This window comes from Drosophila rhopaloa, unplaced genomic scaffold, assembly GCF_018152115.1.
Source record: "Drosophila rhopaloa isolate 14029-0021.01 unplaced genomic scaffold, ASM1815211v1 contig_167, whole genome shotgun sequence".
Classification (NCBI taxonomy): Eukaryota; Metazoa; Arthropoda; class Insecta; order Diptera; family Drosophilidae; genus Drosophila; species Drosophila rhopaloa.
Genome location: NW_025335047.1, coordinates 4,093,893 through 4,114,180, shown reverse-complemented (window position 1 = coordinate 4,114,180; position 20,288 = coordinate 4,093,893). Strand labels below are relative to the sequence as shown.

Here is a 20,288-nt window from a genome sequence, read left to right as displayed (position 1 = left end):
TGTTTGTATTCCCTTATATTTAAGTAAGAACTGTGCAAATACAAATGTAAAAACCCACTTACTCTTCCATCTACAAACTGTTGTTGCTCTTTTGAAAGTGAGCTCATAAATATGGCAGAGAATAAAACGTATTTCTTTTTCAATTGCAGGACTTGGCAAACGATTGGCAATAATAGCGGTCACCAGAAGGAGCCCAAAGCGAGAGAGCAAATGTCAGGCAGCATGTCGTGCCCATTTGAGAGTCCTTTTCTGTGGCATTAGGGCAACATTTGGAGCGGGCAACTAAGCGCACACCCCAAAAAGCACCAACTGTGGTCAGTCATCACCATGACGCTTCTGCAGAGACTCCAGGCCATGTCGGCCACCACAACCAGGACGATGCTCGAGGGCAGCATTAGCATCGGGATCGGGATCGGGACAAAGGAGCCGCCGGCAGGACTCCAACTGCCCGTGCTGGAGGAGTCCGCCTCGCATGCCCGATATTTGAAATTCATCGCCGACGGACTCATCGACGAAGGCATGGGGGGTAGTGCGGTGGGCAGCGGGAGCAGCATCGCCGTAGCCGTCGAAGACGTGGTCGCCGGACAGGCGCAGGATATCCAGGCGGGCGAAGGATCCACCGACGACGCCGACGGCAGCAGCCATCTGGCATTAGTCTTCGTCAAGTGTTTCATTATTGGTTTCATCATACTGGCCGCCATCCTGGGCAACATGCTGGTGATTGTGTCCGTCATGCGCCACCGGAAATTGCGGTGAGTCCCTTACTGCGATGGCTTTTCCCCGTATCCGCCGGCTGGACATGTGTGCTCATATGTCTGCGTTGACACTGGCTTCATTAATTTGTCGCACTGAATCAAGTGGTTCTTTCTACCAGCCAGGTTTTGGGTTTCATTGTATGCCCATGGCTGCGTTTTATTGTATTTTTCCAGAGCTCAAGTTTTGAATTGCTAGGAATGGTCTGCGTCCTTGCATGTAGAAATTATTAGCAAGACATATTTACAGGATCTCAGCTTTTTAAAGTATTTAAACCCAAAGATAGGAAAAGAAAGAAAATTATTTGTAATATTTATAAGGGCTTTAAATGAAGTATTTGAAAATTCTATTGTCAAAATATTTAAAAAAAATTGCTTAACAAATGTGGTTTTTATTGAAACATGCTTAACCATGCTTTACCATGTTTTTCCCCTTAATAAGTCGAATTTTAGAGTTTAATTTTCCCTGTATTTCCGCAGCTCAAAATAAGTCCTTGCTCATAACATTCCTACGCTTTTATGCTTTCCATTGTTTTTGAGCAATTGCCTGCGTTGTAGTCTGTCACATTGTCCACGAATCGCGGATGTTGTCGCTGTCAAGGACATGACTTTGCCTTGTAGTCCTTTCTTTTTTTTTGCACCTTCCTGCCGAGCGATTTTGTGCGATTTGACCGGGTTCGGCTTTACGAGTTAGATACCTCGTTTTTGCGGCCATTAATTTGTCATCATTTATCATATTCTCCATCATTTTTGCGTGTCAAGCGCTCGGAACTCAGCGCTCATCTTGTCCGCCCTCCGACCATTTGGATTGCTGGTTTCATTCCGCAGCCGGTGGCCAAGTTAAATGCTAGATACGTGGGTAATTACATTAGAAATGTTAATAAGGGGCGAGCATAAAAATATTGTTGCCTACTTAGGGGGCGTCATTGCCATTTACTTTATGGGCGGCCATATAATTTGTCAAATTTATGAATTGAGCGCCGCCTTCACATGAGATATATATGTATGGACACGTGGGCGGTTGAGGGATTTGCCAGGCTACCTGGCAGGTATCCTGGCAACCAAGTACGTACGTGTTTCAGCCGCAAATTCATAAGCTCAGCACTGCGTTGGCATTTAAAGAACCCAACATAAAACACTCGGAGCGAGGCGACAATGCTGTAACCTAACCCCGGGACATTCAATGTCAAGGCGCAGACTATTAAAGCAGCCCCGAGAAAATGTTTTCCACTGTCATTGCCGTATTCCCTTCGTCTGTCGTCTGTCGCCTTTCGTCTTTCGTTTTTCGCAATTTGCCATTTGCCTTGGCACAAACGCACACCTGACATTTGCGGCTGAAACTGTGTTGCTGGGGCTCATTTAGCCTGCCAGGGACAGGCAATTTGGGCCTGACCCTGACTGCGTCTATGCCAGGCTGCCACGTTGCCCTTTTTATCTCCCAACTGCCTGTGCCAGCATCTTTTTCATTATTGTGCTCATTGTCATGTGCGTTTTCCGCACCATTTTCACCTTTTCCGCCTCGCTACGCAGTTTAAATCATCACGGCAAATTAGACTTAATTACGAAACAACATGTATTCCCACTTAGGCCCTATGTTACATCTGCCACCATCCCAGATTTAGATCCCTGTGACCAAGGCGACTCGTGCTTTTTTTTCTGGTGCTCTGGATAAGCCATCTCCCTGAAAGTTGTGCGACTTATCCGATTAGCCACTTAACTTAAATAACTTATGGCACTCAAAATGTAACCTAATCGATAAATTGGGTGACAAATTAAAGCGAGGCCGAAGATCAAGTGCGGCTATCGCAGGACACTTTTCCATGAAGACGGCCGAAAGTGCCAATTCATAATTGTAATCAAACTTGACACCCATCAACCGTTCCCACGCACCCACTATGTAATCGGCTTTTGGGCACCGCCCGAATAACACTTTCGTGTTGCCTTTGATGCGGGTACTTTGCCTTTCTACTTTCGCTTCGCTTTAAGCTTGCCCCCAAATAGTCGACCTTTCATGGCGTCTGCGGTTGGCTCAGTTTGTGGTCGTAATTAGGTTTGCGGGCGGTGGTTCAATGTCCTGGTGAAATATGACAAAATGGGTAGCGATTGTTAACGAGTTTTGATAGATAAAGGCCGAACAAAGCCGACAATAAGAAAGGGAAAGCTTAGCTTTAAATACCTTTTTTGATCCATTAAATTAAAGGTTAGAGAAAAGTTCTGCTTAAGAATATAATAACCTAACAACGTAGCGAATACAATCCCATGATTGATGTGGTTTTAGTTCACAGCCAAAGTTCTTGCAATCCAAAGTTTATCTTTCATATAAAACCGTTTAGTCTGAAAGCAAAAGTTTCATTTGAGAAGTTGCGGTACGAAGTCGAGTCCCCGCAGACATTCCGGTTTTAAAGTTATATCTCTACCACCCTTTCCGTTGCGGTTGAATCTCTGGAATGTGGTTATGTTCGCCTGATTGTTTGAAAATCAGTCGTGACGGCCGATAAACGCATTTGCTGCTCCACATTGCGTATACGCCGCGTGCACATAATTGACTTAACATTTTGCGGTGCCACGCAACGTTGATGATCGCTGCTGGAAGTTGTGGTGGCGTTAAGCTAATTATTAATTAACCCATTAAACAATGAAATCCACTCAGAGAAGCGCCGTGCCACATTAAACGGCGGTCAACGCGGCGTATGCGCAATGTGCGCTCCAAAGTTTCCAACTCAACTTTGAAAGCAAGCCTGAGAACGATTAGCGCTGTGAGCTGTGAGTGACTTGAAAGCTTAATGCACAAATTTAATTTGAGAACTTGGCAATCTCGATTTCACTGGCACTCAGGCTTCCATCTCATCTCTTAGTGGCTTCCTGCTTCCTTGGGTTCCCTCTTAGTTTTATCCCCGATTTTGCTCCCATACTCGCCCTGCAGCATCATTACCAACTACTTTGTGGTCTCGCTGGCCGTCGCCGACATGCTGGTGGCCCTCTGTGCGATGACATTTAATGCTTCCGTCATGATCTCGGGCAAGTGGATGTTCGGATCCGTGATGTGCGACGTGTGGAACAGCTTCGACGTCTACTTCTCCACCGCCAGCATCATGCACCTCTGCTGCATATCCGTCGACAGGTGAGTTGCGCCTCAGTTGGCCATCGCGATTTAATTTAAATTCCATCAACTACTGATTCATATCGATACATTTAAATTGTGGCGTTAATTTTAATATTTATGATCAGAAATCTTACGTACTTACTTACTTTACTTTGAGGCTTTTCTTACTTTTACTTTGAGATAAAAAGGTTTTCCTAGTACTCTCCCCGTATCCATATTATAACTTAATATTTGTCCCATATTGTTGCTTTAAATTAAGCTTGTTTCTAATTTGTTTAATTATTTAATCTACATTAAAAGCGGAATTTTTCTTTAATTTCCTGTTGTCATAATATATTTTCCATACGCCGTTTTATGTTTTTAATTTTATTGGTATTTAATGCCATTTGTTTCTGATTGTCCTGTTTTCTTATCCTGCAGATACTACGCCATCGTCCAGCCGCTGGACTATCCTCTAATCATGACGCAGCGGCGCGTGTTCATCATGCTGCTGATGGTCTGGCTGTCGCCGGCTCTCCTCTCGTTCCTGCCCATCTGCTCAGGATGGTACACAACGACCGAGAACTATAAGTATCTCAAATCGAATCCGCATGTGAGTATCGCATTCTACGGGCTTTTAATGCATTTAATTGGACAATTAAATAAACCATTTGTGCTATGAACCCCCACTACGGCCCACACAGATTTGTTTGGACGGTCACCCACGTTGGCTGCATTATTTATTCAATTTCCTTGCACATCAAACTAATAGAAAATTCTAATTTAGTTGAAACGGTATCGACTTTGCATGCATTTTGCATGGCATCAGGCACGTGGGCGTCCTTTGACTTTTCCCCGACCCGCCTCAACGGAAATTGATTTATGTTTGTGTGTGGCTGGAGCAGTTTTACGCCTTTCAGGCTGGCAGCCGACAGGTAGCATATTTATTACTCCATTTTATTGGTTTCCTCTGGAAATACTCGGCAGTCGGCTCCCTGGAGCTCCAAGCTCTCCCGATCCATATCCATTTTTGGCCCGTCAGCAGCTGCTGTTGCCTCTTCGCCTCTGTGGTTATCATTCCGCAATAAAATGCTGATGTAGAAATAAATGTAGGTAATTCTATTCCGGTTTTGTGCGCGCACCAACGAAGCCGACTTCGGCACAGGCTGTGCATAATTTTCGGCGTTTCCACCTGCCTGCGAAGGTCCTTTGCATACGAAAGCGCCTCATCGTCGGCGACTTTAATTAGTTTTACTTGTTTATGCTAATAACTGTCAGTGCGGAGGGCCGTAAATCTGATTAGATGCCTTGTGGTGGCCTTTTGTCATGCCATCGCTGTAATGCACGGAGTAATTGAGTTTTTATTGCCGCACTTGGCATTGCAGTAATCGCATTGCCATTGCCCATACGCAACGTTGGCCGGCGAACGCATTACGCTCCATTAGGGTTCGCCGCTGGCATTCCGGCTGCATTGTTCAGTGTCCATTTTGATTTATTGATAGTCGCTAATTGAGTTGCCCGTCACTCCAACTCCGATTGCGATTTCAATTTCAATTCTCTTCCCCAGATATGCGAGTTCAAAGTGAACAAGGCTTACGCCATAGTCAGCTCGTCGATGAGCTTCTGGATCCCCGGCATCGTGATGCTGTCGATGTACTACCGCATTTACCAGGAGGCCGACCGGCAGGAGCGCCTCGTCTACAGGTAACCAGCGGCCATTCGAGTGGCCCATTCATTTGCCATCCGACAATTAACGCTAATTACTTGTGTGTCCGATACGCCAGATCCAAGGTGGCCGCCCTGCTGCTCGAGAAGCATCTGCAGATTAGCCAAATTCCCAAGCCGCGCCCGAGCATCCAGGTGGAGCAGTCGACCATCTCGACGATGCGGCGGGAGCGGAAGGCCGCCCGCACCCTGGGCATCATCATGAGCGCCTTCCTCATCTGCTGGCTGCCGTTCTTCCTCTGGTGCGTATACTTGATGCCGCCAAATAGGCGGAAATTCGCTTATACTCTGAAGTTGCGGTGCTGGGAAGGTTTTAATGAGGTTTAAATGAGATGAGGCTTAAAATGCTGCTTGAAATCTTATCTCTTAAAATATGATTGCTGGAAAATTTAATTTAATTTAATATAATTTGCTGAGGAACTATATTAAAATATTTATAAACACTGCTACTTCTTACAGTTACTGTTAGTACAAAAGCTAATTTATCCTAATCGTATTGTTTTATAAATATTAAGAATGAAATTCTTAAGTGTAGCCGATAAATACATACAAATATTTAAATACTACATATGTATAAAAAAGTTTGTCCTACTTTAAGTAAATTTATAACTACACACTCGCTAATTTAAAGTTCAAACTAACCATTACCACCTCTCTAATTGAATGGCAGGTACATTGTATCCTCGCTGTGCGATAGTTGCATCACTCCGCGCCTCCTCGTTGGCATCCTGTTTTGGATCGGCTACTTCAACTCGGCCCTGAACCCCATTATTTATGCATACTTCAATCGCGACTTCAGGGCCGCCTTCAAGAAGACCCTCAAGGTGAGTTGCGGGCTGGCCGTCGAGTAATTTGCATTTATTTTCGACTTCGACATCTTGATGGGACTTTTATTCTATTCAATTTCGCTTTGTTCGGGCATCCAAAAAAACTGAATTCTCTGCACCACCTTAGACTTAGTACAGGGCTTCGGCAACTGCTGCAATCGCAAAGGAAAGGGCCGTCCACACCCACATCCACTGCACAGAAGCAGCAGCGGCAACCATATCGACAGCAACTGGCAACTCGGCCGTCCAGCCAACAGCAGCGTCCAACAGAAGAGGGTCACGCTTAGCAATTATTTTGGTAGCTATTGGTGTCGACAGTGCACAGAGAAAGAACGGCTACAGAATTGTTCATTTGAATAAGAATTTTTTAAATCAAATTAATTAGGAGACAAACATCATCAAATAAATATAGGTTAAAGTTAGTTTTTAATTTAATCAAGCCATTAAATAGCTTTAATATAAGAAAGGAGATGTATCTCCAATTAAACCTTATTCGCAATGAGTTTTTAGCGAAACAAATAATTTTTTGTTTATTTAATTTGTTAATTTATCTTAAAATTTTAATATAAAACAAGTCAAAAAGAAGTTATTTTTCAGTCAAATATCTCTCTAATTTATAGAATATCATGCTTAATGACTACCAAACATAAAGATGTATTTAAATTTTTAGATATTTTGTGATGAAAAATCTGAGATGCCAATTAGAGTACATAGTAGCGATTTTTTCTCTGTGCAGCTGTGTGAACGGCGGAAAGTGTAGAAAGCGTAGCGTTCATATTAGCTGATTGAAATGCTTCATCTTCTGGTTGCTAAGCAAGAAAAATAGCTTTTCCTCTGCCTGAAGAACTGAAAACTGTGCACGTTCTTTGCTCTACTGCTCTGCCTGCGCCTGCTCTCTGTCTCTCTATCAATTTCCTATTGGGTTGGCGGAGTGAAGTGGGCCGAATGCTCGGGCCTTCTAATCGCTTGAACATCTTGCTTACCACTTTTCACACACATAAGTACCATCTACCATCTCTCTTTCCACGCACAGCTGGCGCTTACTGTGCTGATTCGTTGCCTGTGGCCCAACAAAAGCTAAGCGCGCCAAAGTATGCAACAAGAAACAGAAAGCATAAAACGTAATATTTAAATTAAAACTGAACCTCTTCTCTGTATATGTATGCGTATGCTTGCCCACACACACACCCACACCCACACCTGATCCACACGAGCGTAAATGCTGATGATGAAATGTTATTCTTTCTCTAAAAATTCTCCCTTTTATGCTGCACACTTTGACACACCATCAACACACACACACACAAATACACAGGGTCCTTGGTCGTCCCTTTTTTTATACGAATGCGCGGCCTTTCATTTCGTTCAGCATTTTTTTGTGAACGTTTTTCCATTTTTTTCTTGTTTTCCCTTGCTCCCTTTATCTTTTGTTTTTTGTGTGAAACCAAATTGTCACAGACATGTGCCGCCACCACCCAAAACCAAGCACCCACCACCCACCACGCCCCCTGTCGATTGTCGCCCGTACCACGCGGCGTATGCTTAACCTTTGAGTGCTGTACAGTAGCGAGCTAACTCTATTAAATTACATAGCGTTACTACTCTAAGGGAAACCAGCGAGGTTATTGTCCCCACTGATAGTCGGGTGTTGTTTTCTGTCCCCGCAGAGTCTCTTTCCGTATGCCTTCTACTTTTGCCGCCGAGGCAGGGGGCGGGATGATGACCGGGACCTGGAGTTCGGCAATCCCAGCCGGCGGGGAACCAATGGCAACCAGCGCGCCGGATCCGGATCCGCCGAGCTGGCCAACTGCGTCAACTCCACGGCCTCGTCGGAGATTCACATGAGCGTGATGCGTGCCCGCCAGTATGCCGTCAATGTCACGCCCACCACGGATGCCCAGATGCAGCAGCTGCATCCCCTCTACACCAACTAGACCAGCATGGCGTATACTTGATTTCAGCTCCAGTGCCCCACGATGATGATGATGTCTGCAGATGACGACTGTTCAACTGTTCAACTGTTCTCCAAAACACCAGAATGCCAGCTTACAAATAAATTACTCGATTACTCGACAAAAAACATTCCTCAAGAGGGCTGAAAAAGAATTTAACCACAAACAATAGCTACAGCAAGAGCAACAATACGACAATCCCACAGATTAAAGAAAGCCTTCAATAAAACAACAAATTGACGTGCAAAATGAATTGAAATATAAATAGAAATATTTCGACCTAAATATTTACCTGTCACCGAGTCAGGAATTTCATAAAGAGATGTTTATAAGTGCGCAAGCAAATAGATATGTGAATTGAATGTTTGATATACGTATATAAAAATGCTAGATGTTAACCCACAAAAATATGAGATATGCATTGATTGAAATAATACTCGAAAAGAGAAAAATATAAAAGCTACAATTACACTGTGCGACAGTGGCTTTGTACTTCATCTGAGAAAAAGAGTAAGTTTATAGTTTGATTGAGTAATTCTTGTAATTGATTTTTTTCCGCCTCTGAATTTGATTATCTCTGGAGAGTTTAAAACAAAGTTGAAATTTTTTCAATTTGGAAATGATTTCTAAGCTTTTTGATTTAATTTTATTCGATTAGCGAATAAAGACTGATTTTTTTTGTAAGCTCAGTTAAAGGCCAAGTTGAATTTTGTAATAAGTTTTGTAAATATAAATACTTGAGTAAATCTTCTTTAACTTTGTTTGTAACTTTAATTCCTAATTCTTCAAACATACGGACAAAGGTCATTTAATTCGTTTAAAACCTTAAAATAATGTAGTTCATTTAACTAACATCAATTTATATATGTCATAATGCATAAACGTATAAACTAAATATATAGAGCCTAAAGCACGACCAACATATCCATTGGGTCTATTAGCCTCAGTACTTAGCCATCAACTTTGATGTTTCCCGACTTTAAGTCCCACACTGTTGTTGTAGTCGAGTTAGGGCTAGAGCTATATATTATATACGAAATATACCTGTAGCTATGTACCTCTATCTGCAAATAGATGCAACCGACATTCATAGAACTGTTCTGTGACTAATTCCTACACAACGCTACTCTTTGCCTGGACAATCTCAACGGAGCACAATAAACTTAACCTTCAGACTCCAAGCCTGTTTAGTTAACTTTCGCTTTCGTCTCGAATTAGTAGGAGAAATAAGAGAAATTATCAGTAACTGCCACGCCCTATTTGTCACCGCCATTGCACCCATAAATCAAAGGTGGTTCAGCGGAAAGCTGGCTGGAATTGTTTGCCTAAAATATCAAATCGTTGCAAAAAATATATACGACATGCATAAAACGCCGACTTTTACTTACGATTCATAGTCATTATTTAAAGCGCCGGCTTAAGAGCTCACCGCCGTCGACAAATGAGCATCGGCCGTCTCTTTCGGCGGCACTACACCCCTCCTTTTCTGTCAATATTTGCTTTATTTAACTCGCAACGGCGCTTTGTTTAAACTGCGGAACGCCCACGAAAAAGTTGGCAGTCAGCAGTGTTGATAACATTTCAAATGTAGCCAAATATTGTTAACTAAATTACGCGTCGAACGATAAGAGCCTCGAGTACAAAATGCGAATGCTCTTTAAACAGTTTTCCTTTCACTAAAATAACTTTAAAGTATTTATTTTTGCTTACATAAGTCATTTCTTTGTTGCCACAAGTGTTTCCAGGTGCAATGCACTTCGGTAGAAGGTCCACTGAAATATTGCATCCGTTCATCGAGGAAATGAAACACACGAGTATATATCTTATCAAGTCGAATACAGCTGTGTTCAAGCTATAATATATATGATGTCTAGAATAATTAAAATAAATTACAAATATTATAATTACAATATTTTCAACACAGCTGTATATTAAAAACCTCAAACAAGTAGTGTTCAGACTACTTCCCCTTACCCCATGAAATAAGGGTATTTTCTCGTAAAAGTGTGGCACGTGTCCGTAAACCACCTGGATCGCAGCACCAACAACAAAAACGGCCATAATTAACAAATATACGATTTAGTTTAACCGCAAATTGGCATGTCAACTCATGGGGAGCATGTGACTTTAAATAAAAGCAAACTAAAAGGTGGCGTATACGTAAAAGTAAATAATTAAATTATGGCAATTAGGTAAAGCTCACGACGATTACAGTCGCTTGGAAAAGTATGCTAAGTCATTCCATGATGCAATCATAATTTGATAAGTCAAAAATTCTCGCACATTCCACACAGACTCTTTAATTACAATGACTTGTGCAACTATTTCTGCCAGCGACTGTATTTTGATCTTATGACTGATTCATTTTATTTCGATTTCTACGTTTTTCACAGTGATTGTTGCGAAAAAAGAAATACAACGGATAATTTAGCTGAGAGAGGCTCAATGTTCAAATGCAAATTCTCATTCAAATGCACTCATAGAAATCGAAGCCAAACCAAATTAAATTTAATTAAATGTCCAACAGAAACGCTGAGCTGAAGCTTATTTTGTAACAAAAAAAAAGAAACTGAGTGTCTAAAAATAATGGTAGTCAAATAATTGTTGAATATTGTATGTGTTATGCATGTGAATAGTTGGAATCAATGCATTAAAAAGCGAAACAAAATAAAAGAGAATTTTAAAATCAGACCACATTAAGGTGATTACTAATTAATGCGAAATTCATATGTTCATACGTAACTCGGCCACATGGCATTAAATATGAATTACAAATAAAGGTGACAAACAAGAGGAAATGTTAATTAAATTGCGGAAAATATTTACAAAACAACTAACAGCTAGCACGGATCTTGTGGTCGATTGTCGGTCAATTTCGGAATTGTACTCAGATACCTTCCAAGTTTCACAAGAATAAAACCATAGGCGAAAACCCCTCGACTTAAGTAAATGTTAACATGTGCGTTTTTCAGTGGAAACTATATTAAATTATACATATATATTTATTATACAAAGGGATATGTTTACGGTGTATGCATGTATTGTATATAGTATCTCGATACATATAAATTAATGAAATGAAGCAATTACAATCGTATGGAATAAAAGTAAAGGTAATAATAAAAAGGTTCAAAACATCATATGAGTTGCTGCTTTTCATTTTCTCCATTTTCCCCCGTTCCCACGACGAACTTCATTCCAGTTCAGGTAGAGATGCGATGGATGGCTCGACGGGTTATGGTCGTTATGAGTGATTGTTATTGCTATACGTATCTCTAAACTTTTTCTGTATTAACTGATATGCATTGTAGACTCTGTGAAATTTATAGCCACCAATCGTCGGCGATAAGCCAAAAAAGAAAAGAAACAAAGGGGGTCGAGTGAGTACAGGAAATGTGATTAAAATGGAGTGCCAATTCACCTCTCTTTCGCCGCCTTGAAGGACTTCTTTCGCTGCTTGAGACACGCCTTGTCCTGGGCGGCATCTGGATTGGGCAGATCGTTGGGCGATATCATGGTTATGTTATCCGGATGGCAAAAGAACGCTATCGAGTGGCGACCTCGGGCCCGAATGTGTTCCTGTTCTGGTATAACCACGCGATGTTGCTGGGGGAATAACACAAATAGATTAGATGGGCTTTCATAAATTGCATAGTCTTTAAAGGGGTTACACCAGCTTTAAAAATAAATTTATGATTCTTTTGAATCTTTGTATTGACAACGACTAAAAAGGTTAAGTCATTTTTCTAACTTTTTCCTTAACTAACTTGTTGTTTAAATAAATTATAGTGGCAAAGCCAATTGAATATATACAAGCATATTGAATACATATAAACATATTGAATATATACAAACATCTTTCAAATTATTTCACTATTAATTTATTGCTGGGGAATAAGTTACACTTAAAATCTAAGATGCTCACCAATGCGGGATATCGCTCCTGAGTCCAAATATTCAGGATCTCGCCGACGTTGACGAGAATTGAGCCGGGAAGGTGGCCGACGCGGTGCCACTTTTCGCTGCCGGGCAGCTTCACCTCCAGCCCGCCCTCCGAGTCCTGGGAGAGCAGGGTGAAGGTGCCGTAGTCCACGTGGGGTGGACACTGGATGACCGCTCCGCTGCCCAGCTTGTGCTCGAACAGCTGGCCGTTCGGTCCGTCCACCTCGTTGAGGTCGTCCTCGTCGCGGGGATTGTGCTCCGGCCGGAAGTCCGGCTGGTTGGACAGACAGCGCTGGTAGCTGTACTGGCAGCGCCCCTTGATCACGTCGTTCTGGCCGGGCTCGTCGTCCACGATCGGCGGGTAGTAGAGCATGCGCAGGGAGCTCATGTTGTCGTGGTCGCCAGACAGCATGTGCGAGTGCTTTTCGAGGAAGAACGTGTGCGGAATGTCCAGCGAGACGGCCAGCGCCTGCAGGATGAAGCTGGCCAGCGCCTTAAAGTCCGTGGCCAGCGTGCTGATGTGGTCCGCGAATCCTGGCAGCGGTTCCTCGGGCAGATTCTGGGCGTTCAGTGTGCTGATGTTGAAGGCGTGGCGCAGTTCCGGCGCCTTGCCATCAAATCTCTGCTGGCCGCGACTCACGTAGCCGTGCTTGTCCCCATCCGCTCGAATATAGTGTTGCCTCACGTCGGGTGGCAGGTCCACGAAGTCATCCAGGTGATCCCAGGCAGTCTTTAGCTGTTTCAAGAACACGAAAAAATGTCAGATTATCCCATTTAAAATGCAGAAATATTTAAATTGCTTAATACCCAGAATTCTGATCAACACTTCTTATCTTACAATTATTTGTAGTTTTGAGTTCTAAGAATTATTTCAGATTTTGAATAAAACATTTTAGAAATTTGATGATTAAAACTTTGACCCTGACTCGGACCTTGAAATTGTGTTTTTTTTTATCTCTATAGCGATATGTTTCCCCGGGGAATATATACTATTAACTCCTATCAGGCTGATAGTATATTTTCATACTGAGATTTCGGAAAAGACTTGCAGATTGCTGGTCGATTTATGACGTTCTTGATTTTAAATAGCCCGGGGAATTTGTCGATTCAAGATCAAGAATAAAAAAACAAATTTATTGTAATCGGTGTCAAAATTTATTTAAATTTCCTTTGGGGCTATTTTTAAGAGGAATTTATTAAACTTGACGTCAATTGTCTGCAACCTTTAAGCAAATTTATTTTGCTTAACATAAATGTTTATTTCTTAAGGCCAAGTTTGGTTTTCACCAATTTACCCACATAATAAAGAGTAAGCTATATATCTTTGAATATTTGAATTTGAATTTAAAGAACCTTCTTTTATGATTTTACTCATCTAAAGGTATTTATTTACTATTTTTGAACTGCTTAAACTTTCTTTGTGATCTTACCTTCTCGTCTGATATGCCATGGTTGACCAGCAGGGCCATGCCCTTCTCGGAGAGGGCTTTCTTCAGCTGGTGACCCACGCGATTGACCACCGACTTGACCGGCACCTCCTCGATACCTGGAAAAAGTGCAATCGGGATAGGGAGAGATTAGTTGGCGTGGGAATAACCAGCGGAACTGCCACTCAACCGCTAATTGTTTTGTGGCCGCTCGTTTATGGCTTCTTCGAATTGTTTTCCACCTGGCCATCATAAAGTATGGGTCGTGTTTATGGCGTATTGTATGAACACTCTATGGCCGAAGGCAATAAATAGCTGGCTCGCGAGCACTTGGCCGTTGATTTGAATGTCAGGGCCCATTGAGAAGTGTGGCTAAGAGGCGTCCCACGTACACGTGCCTTAAGTCCAGCACTTGGTTGAGATAATCGGGTGCTTGGAATCTCTGATGAGCCACAATCGCACAATGGCAGGCAAAAGGCGAGCTCGATAATGTGCGATAGCCCCCATGCAATAAAGGTAAATGCAATCAATTTCAATGCAACGATGGCGGCATTGACAATGCACAGCGGAAAATTAAGTAGAAAATGTGCGGAAAAGCCGCAGCGGAAGTGCTGGTTTCACCCCGCCCCAACCAACCATTTGGACTTTCAACCAGATAGCTAGCTTTATCTGGAAGAAGAGCAGGGTATTTCCCTTGCTAGAGACCTTGCACCGACCGCCAATGTGATCACTTACTCATTGAGGGACAGGAGAAGTCATGAATGAAATCGCGGAATGCAAAGTAATTATATACTTCCCCGCCAGTGTCACACCGGGCGTATGCGCAATCTATAAATAGGTTTCCTAGGCACTACTGGAAGTCACTTTTTGCCTTTCTGCCTGCCCTAAGCTCCCGTTTCGGCCAGTGACGCACTGCGCCCGCTGACTGATAAGGGTTTTCAGAGCTTCCAGCATTTCACAAATAATAACAATTACGATTGCTTATCATTCCGGGTAAGAGAGCTCTGTCGCCAGGCGGGAAGTATTATTACGATTGTTATTTGCTCGACGGGGAGGCAGATCCGCCAGATGATGTGCGGAATGATGATGGGGCGGCGGATAGGTCAGTCGGACGAACCGAATGATTCCAATTGATGCCAGCAGCAGCAGCGGATCGCCTTTCGTTTTCATTAGGCGGCGGTCCAGTTTTATTTTTGTTTTGCTCGTTTTCCGTGCGGTTTCTTGATTTCTGCTGGCATGCAATTCAATTAGGCGGCAATTGGGATGCGAGTCGCTTTTCAATTTGCCATTTTTCAGTTTTCAGCTTTCAGCTACCGAGTTGTCAGTGCTAACTTGTCGCTAATTTAGCTAATTGAGTCAGTAGATTCAGTCGGTCGGTCGGTTCCGTAGAGGAGGCCAAGTCGCTTGAAGATCATCTATCTCGACCGCGGTCGCTGCCAGAATTTCTCGACGTCTCGATTTGTTTTCCTTGTGTTTTATTGTGTTTTCTTTTTGATTGGCGCTTGCTGTACTAATTTATCGTCCAAATTGATTGGCTTTTATGCATTTATGGTCGGACATAAATTGCGGGCACGCGTTAAGCATTTCTATTGTTTGTTTTCAACGCCATTTGATTCTGTATTTTTGTAATTTAATTGAAACGGGCAATTGAACTCTCTGTACACTTGGAAAAATATGAACTGTAAGGTTTACAAATTCTCTAATATGTTTAATTGTAAATTGTATTTTCATTATAATTTATGAATCGATATCTGGTTGTTGCAAAACAATGTAAATTAAATGTCTAAAGCTGTTCAAGTCAAAATGTATTGAAAATGTGGTTTTAAGTGTGAGTCTTTTGTAGCCATCGGAATTTCCATTTACTCATGCGCGGGAAAACCCCTTAAACATAATCCACAAATAGATCCCAAATTCGCCACTTGAATCCCTCGGTTGAATTAATTCAATTCAATATTTATAGACCCATTCGAGCTCGTATATATGTACATGCCAATTTAGTTGCGGAATTTTCGCGGAGAAATATGGCTGTGCAGTATAACTTATTTATAGAAAACTGAAATGCGGCTATTGCATGAGGATGAGGGGGAAATGGTTTGCAGATGTCGGGCTAATGGAAAAATGATTTCAATGGCATTGAAATATGCGGGGACAGAAGTCAACGGCATCGAGGTAATTGGCCAGAATAATATTATGGGGCAATGAATAAAAGTTAGCATCAATTTGTTGAAGGCTGCAAATTAGTTTGGCCAGCTGTCAATTTGATTTGCCAAGAGAGCTCAATTCATGGCAAAGTTATGCGAACTTTCAGGTGGTGTCATTAACCAATTTGTGGGGTCAAGAGAAATCCGCCCAAGTCGAGCTGGCAATTTCTACAGGCTGCCAGAGAAACAGGCAAAACGCGATTGTGGCCATTAAACAAAGCGCCAGGCACGTCAGCCGAGCCAAGAATCAACAGGTTTAAGCTGGTTTCGATCGGTTGCTCGGCAAAAGTCCAACTACTTAACATGCTCGCACTGCCGTTGGGCCCTCGTATTTCGGTAGTATAGTTAGTATCGCTTGTTGTTTCCGAATAAAACAAGGTGAGGTGTGCCGATGACGCCGAGGAGTGGATCCCCAAGCCCCAAAAAGTCGAGATGCGTCACTGCGGTGACCGTCTCCAAACTGGTAACTCCGAAACACGGGAAACTGGTCAGCGGCAGTGTGTAAATAAAGCTGCAATCACTGCTTATTGCAGTCACAACAAAATCTGGTTTCGTAACTCAAATAATTGTAAATATTTTGATGCGCTTTGTTTGAGTTTCCGCACTGGCTACAGTGACATTGGGCTCCCCAGCCCACAGAAACAAAAAAAAAACATTCCACAAATGCCACAAGTCCGACTTCCAATATAGTTCAAAAACCTCTCCACCTCGGAGTCAGTAAAAAACACAAAATAAATAAACAAAACAAAGGAAAGAAAAAAATCCAATTGAAGTTCCGTTGACATAAAATGCCGCAAGGCAGCGATTTAATTGCTTCTAGCTGCTTTGGGGGTCAATGGCTCTGATGGGGCGAGAAGGTCAAGAGAGTGCTCCCACCAAGGCCAGGCCCCACTGTACCTGTGCTCGGGTGAGCCCTCGGCGAAACTTGCGGCCAGATAAGCAGGCCCAGTGCGTATGCGCCGCTTTTCCATGGCGCATTACACCGGAGAAGGAGAAACCGTAAGTGTGTCACGTATCGGCAAAGACCCAGTTAACGTTAACACAATGGGCACGGCTCCGAAATAGGCAAATGGAAAATTTTGGTGTGGCCAAAGAAGGGCAGAAGAAACGCCGAAGAACAAACAAAGCCATTAAATCTGGTGGAACGAATGTTAACTCCAGGTATGCAAGAGGTTATCCAAAGAAACTCTTGGTACTCTTGGCAGAACATAAACACAGTTCAAAAATACATAAACTGAATGTGTGGCAAGGAAAGTGTATACCTTTTCCGAAGTATCTCAAAGATACTACCCTACTATTTATCTGACAAAGCATGTAGAGTAATCTTTCAGAATGCTATACATATTCATTGGTTCCAATGCTTATAAATATTTATATGTTTTGATTAGTACACTTGAACTTGTTCCTCACCATAAATAAACAAGACTTTGTCACATTTGAGAGCAAATACAAATCTAAACAAAAACTGATTTAGAGAGCAATATCTCACAAATAGCTGATGATTTATAATACCAAGAAATCGCACCAAAAAAACAGGCAACAGCAGCGTGATACTTGCCAGCTTTCTACACACAAAAGTACTTCATAGATTAACTATCTATTTTCAATTAGTTGACTTAAAGCGATAAGGTATAGGTTCTTCGTCGTTTCTTGATCATATTTTCTCCCATTAACTTAGCATTATTCATTATTCTTAACAGAGAATCTGGGATCAGGTGTCGGTTACACAAGTCAATAATTACTTATAATTAACTACGTCGTAGTTGAAGAACCACGATCAAAATTAAGTAACTGCAATTAAGCGAGGGAGCCCCTTTTAGCCCTGAACAATTGGGAATAGTCACCCAAACAGAACTGTCGATGACTCAATGACGAGTGCACTTAATTAAACCCAGCTGAATACGGAGTTTTCAAGTGCACATAAAAAAATTTGACAAAATTAAATAGATTATTTATTTTTGTACCCACCACTCAACTAATCTTAATATTATCAATTTTAAAAACGTCATAGCATTTAAGTGGCAAAGTGGAATTTGCTAAATATATAATTTTGAAATGTCGAAAATTTTTATGACTTTGGCGCATCTCATAATTTTGTGAATTCATGAATCATGGATTTATTTAACTTTTTATTTTGTTTTTTGCACCATTCGATGGGAATTTTACTGAGTTTGCATTCAAAGAATTTGTACACAACATAAACAAAAAGCAATAAAAAGTTGAAAGACAACTTCCTCTGATAAAACACAAATGTGACTGTTCTGGAATGTTAACTTATGATTTTACTGAGTTTAGATAATAAACTTTAGGATTTAAGGCAATAACAACATAAAAGCATAAAAAACCATAAACTACACCACAAAAAATTGTAGCAGTAACTTATTCTCTTCAGTTATTCTTTTTAGGTGTTTGATTTTTATTTCGCACAAAATTAAAACGTAGCACTAGAACAGAATTTATCGCACCAGGAACTCCCCCCAATCCATTTCACATTTTCGAGACATGTCACAGATAAGTGTTATTTTTTAATGGAAAAACTCCTCCATTGATGGCAAGTTTTGCCATTTTTTCGCCGTGCACGAATGCTGGCTGAAATCGCTGGCCTAGCAACGAGTTCGAGTGGCGATCAGCAGCGCGTTTAATGGGTTTAATGGGGTGGTGCCATGGGGGGTATGATGGACAGGGGGGGGAGGGGGCTACTTACCACAGTGGGCGAGATCGATGATCGGAACCACGCTGCGCGAGAGGAGCGTGTCGAGTTTGTCGTCGCTGCTCTTTGTTTTTATCATTTTGTATGTGTGTGTGTTGCGTATTCCAGAGGGTCTTCGACGTCTAAAGTTCTTTGGTTTTTGATTGGGGAGCGATCGAACACTCGCCGCACTTGTGCTCGCTCCTTACCTTTATCACAAACTGGGGGACTGGAAACCGGAGGGGGGAACCGGAGACGAAGTGCACTTCCAGCGATGGCCGACTAAATAAAACTGAATGGCAGCAACGCACAGAATTCGATTATTAGACTGGTTATACCGATTGGGGGGAAAAAAAAACAAACATTCGAATCGCGCATCCGAGTGTTTTTATTTTTGTTTGAATTTTCGCTATTTGTTTTTGCAGCGGCTATTGTTTTTGTTTGGCTAGCGAGCAAACGCTTTGACAGCAGAAATGGTTGTTAAGAGGGGGAGGGGGTTTCTTGGGGGTTTACGATCCGATACGATCCGAAACACGAACGATTGGGTGATTGGTGATTTTAGAAGGGCGCGTGGCGGACGAGAGGCGATCGAACAATCGCTGCGCGCTTCTTGGAGGAACTGAACGACCCCTTTTTTTTGGGGGTTCCGACTTGTGGCTCTTATCGCACCCAGTTTACGATTTTATTTTGCGAAAACCAACTGATTGCCAGCGGTCTAGTATGTGGAATGCCTGCATGTGCGTCGCAATTAGATAAAATTTAATCAAATCAAAAATTGTGATAACTAAATTAGCACTTGTCGTTCGGGGGGGAGGGGGTGGAGGGGGGTACATCTGAGCCAGCTGCGTACTCACAGTGGCAATGTGTAGGTACTCCAGCTTGTGGTGAGCTGGGCCGAAAGGTGAGACTATGCAAAGCCGTCAACAGGTAGCAACGTCTCGGTTTGCTTTTGCAATATTTGTGATGGCTATTAACGTGGCTCAGGCAAATACATATTCGAGTATATATATATGCACATGAGGTACAGATACAGATACTCTGGTGTGAGTTTGCTCTGGCATGTACCTTGTATTTTGAATCTTGTATCTTGTATCTGGCAGATCCCGTTCGGCCGTTTAACGGCACTCGGGCTCAGGTGTGAGCCCTCCTGCCGCCTTTTCACCCCCTAAATAAACCAGCTGAGCGATCTCGTCGCTGTTGCCAAGCGGTTTTCTTCAGGAAATGCCGGATGAACAAAGTCTGGGTCTGCCAGTCTGCATGGATGCGGTTTTTAGGGAGGGGGTTTAGAGTCACAAAGGGGTATCTGGGTATCTGGGCATGAGTAAGCGTTTGCCTCGCCTTTCGCTGCAAAAACAATCTGCCATCGAATGCCAACTAAAAACTACTCGAAGCGCCCATTCAGCTGAAATTGTGACTTATACCGATGGGCATTTGCTTTTGCTTACAGTGAAAACTCGCTTTCTTTTTTCGCACAGGTTTCGCTTTTCATCGAACACCCGACCCGACGAGCAGTTGGCCAACAATCTACTTAGTCAATTTTCGTATCGCTTTCTGATGCTTCTTTTGCACACTTTCCATCATTTTGTAACACACTAGACACTCGCGAATTTAACCTAGATACACCTGAACTAGTGCAGAGAGGAACGGCGTCTGTCTCAAAACATTTGCGATCCGCGATTTCGGTCGCCTCG

At 42.4% G+C, this 20,288-nt stretch overlaps 2 protein-coding genes across 2 annotated transcripts in view; one reads left to right on the top strand and one right to left on the bottom strand.

The window, feature by feature from the left end:
- The window catches only part of LOC108044527 (octopamine receptor beta-1R), a 27,809-nt gene extending 16,331 nt beyond the window's left edge, over window positions 1-11,478 (top strand). Inside the window, exons 2-8 of the mRNA XM_017123567.2 lie at window positions 150-752; window positions 3,676-3,873; window positions 4,276-4,447; window positions 5,402-5,538; window positions 5,619-5,801; window positions 6,230-6,383; window positions 8,054-11,478. Of these exons, the coding sequence (XP_016979056.1) occupies window positions 328-752; window positions 3,676-3,873; window positions 4,276-4,447; window positions 5,402-5,538; window positions 5,619-5,801; window positions 6,230-6,383; window positions 8,054-8,320 (1,536 nt within the window). The 5' untranslated portion in view covers window positions 150-327 and the 3' untranslated portion in view covers window positions 8,321-11,478. The remainder of the gene's footprint in view (window positions 1-149; window positions 753-3,675; window positions 3,874-4,275; window positions 4,448-5,401; window positions 5,539-5,618; window positions 5,802-6,229; window positions 6,384-8,053) is intronic.
- LOC108044521 (1-aminocyclopropane-1-carboxylate oxidase) lies at window positions 11,299-20,288 on the bottom strand. The gene is made up of 6 exons (XM_017123562.2): window positions 20,043-20,288; window positions 18,613-18,889; window positions 13,711-13,826; window positions 12,264-13,016; window positions 11,760-11,944; window positions 11,299-11,652 (listed from the first exon to the last, which is right to left on the bottom strand). Exons 2-6 carry the CDS (start codon window positions 18,695-18,697, stop codon window positions 11,583-11,585), a joined length of 1,209 nt encoding a protein of 402 aa, XP_016979051.1. The 5' UTR covers window positions 18,698-18,889; window positions 20,043-20,288; the 3' UTR covers window positions 11,299-11,582.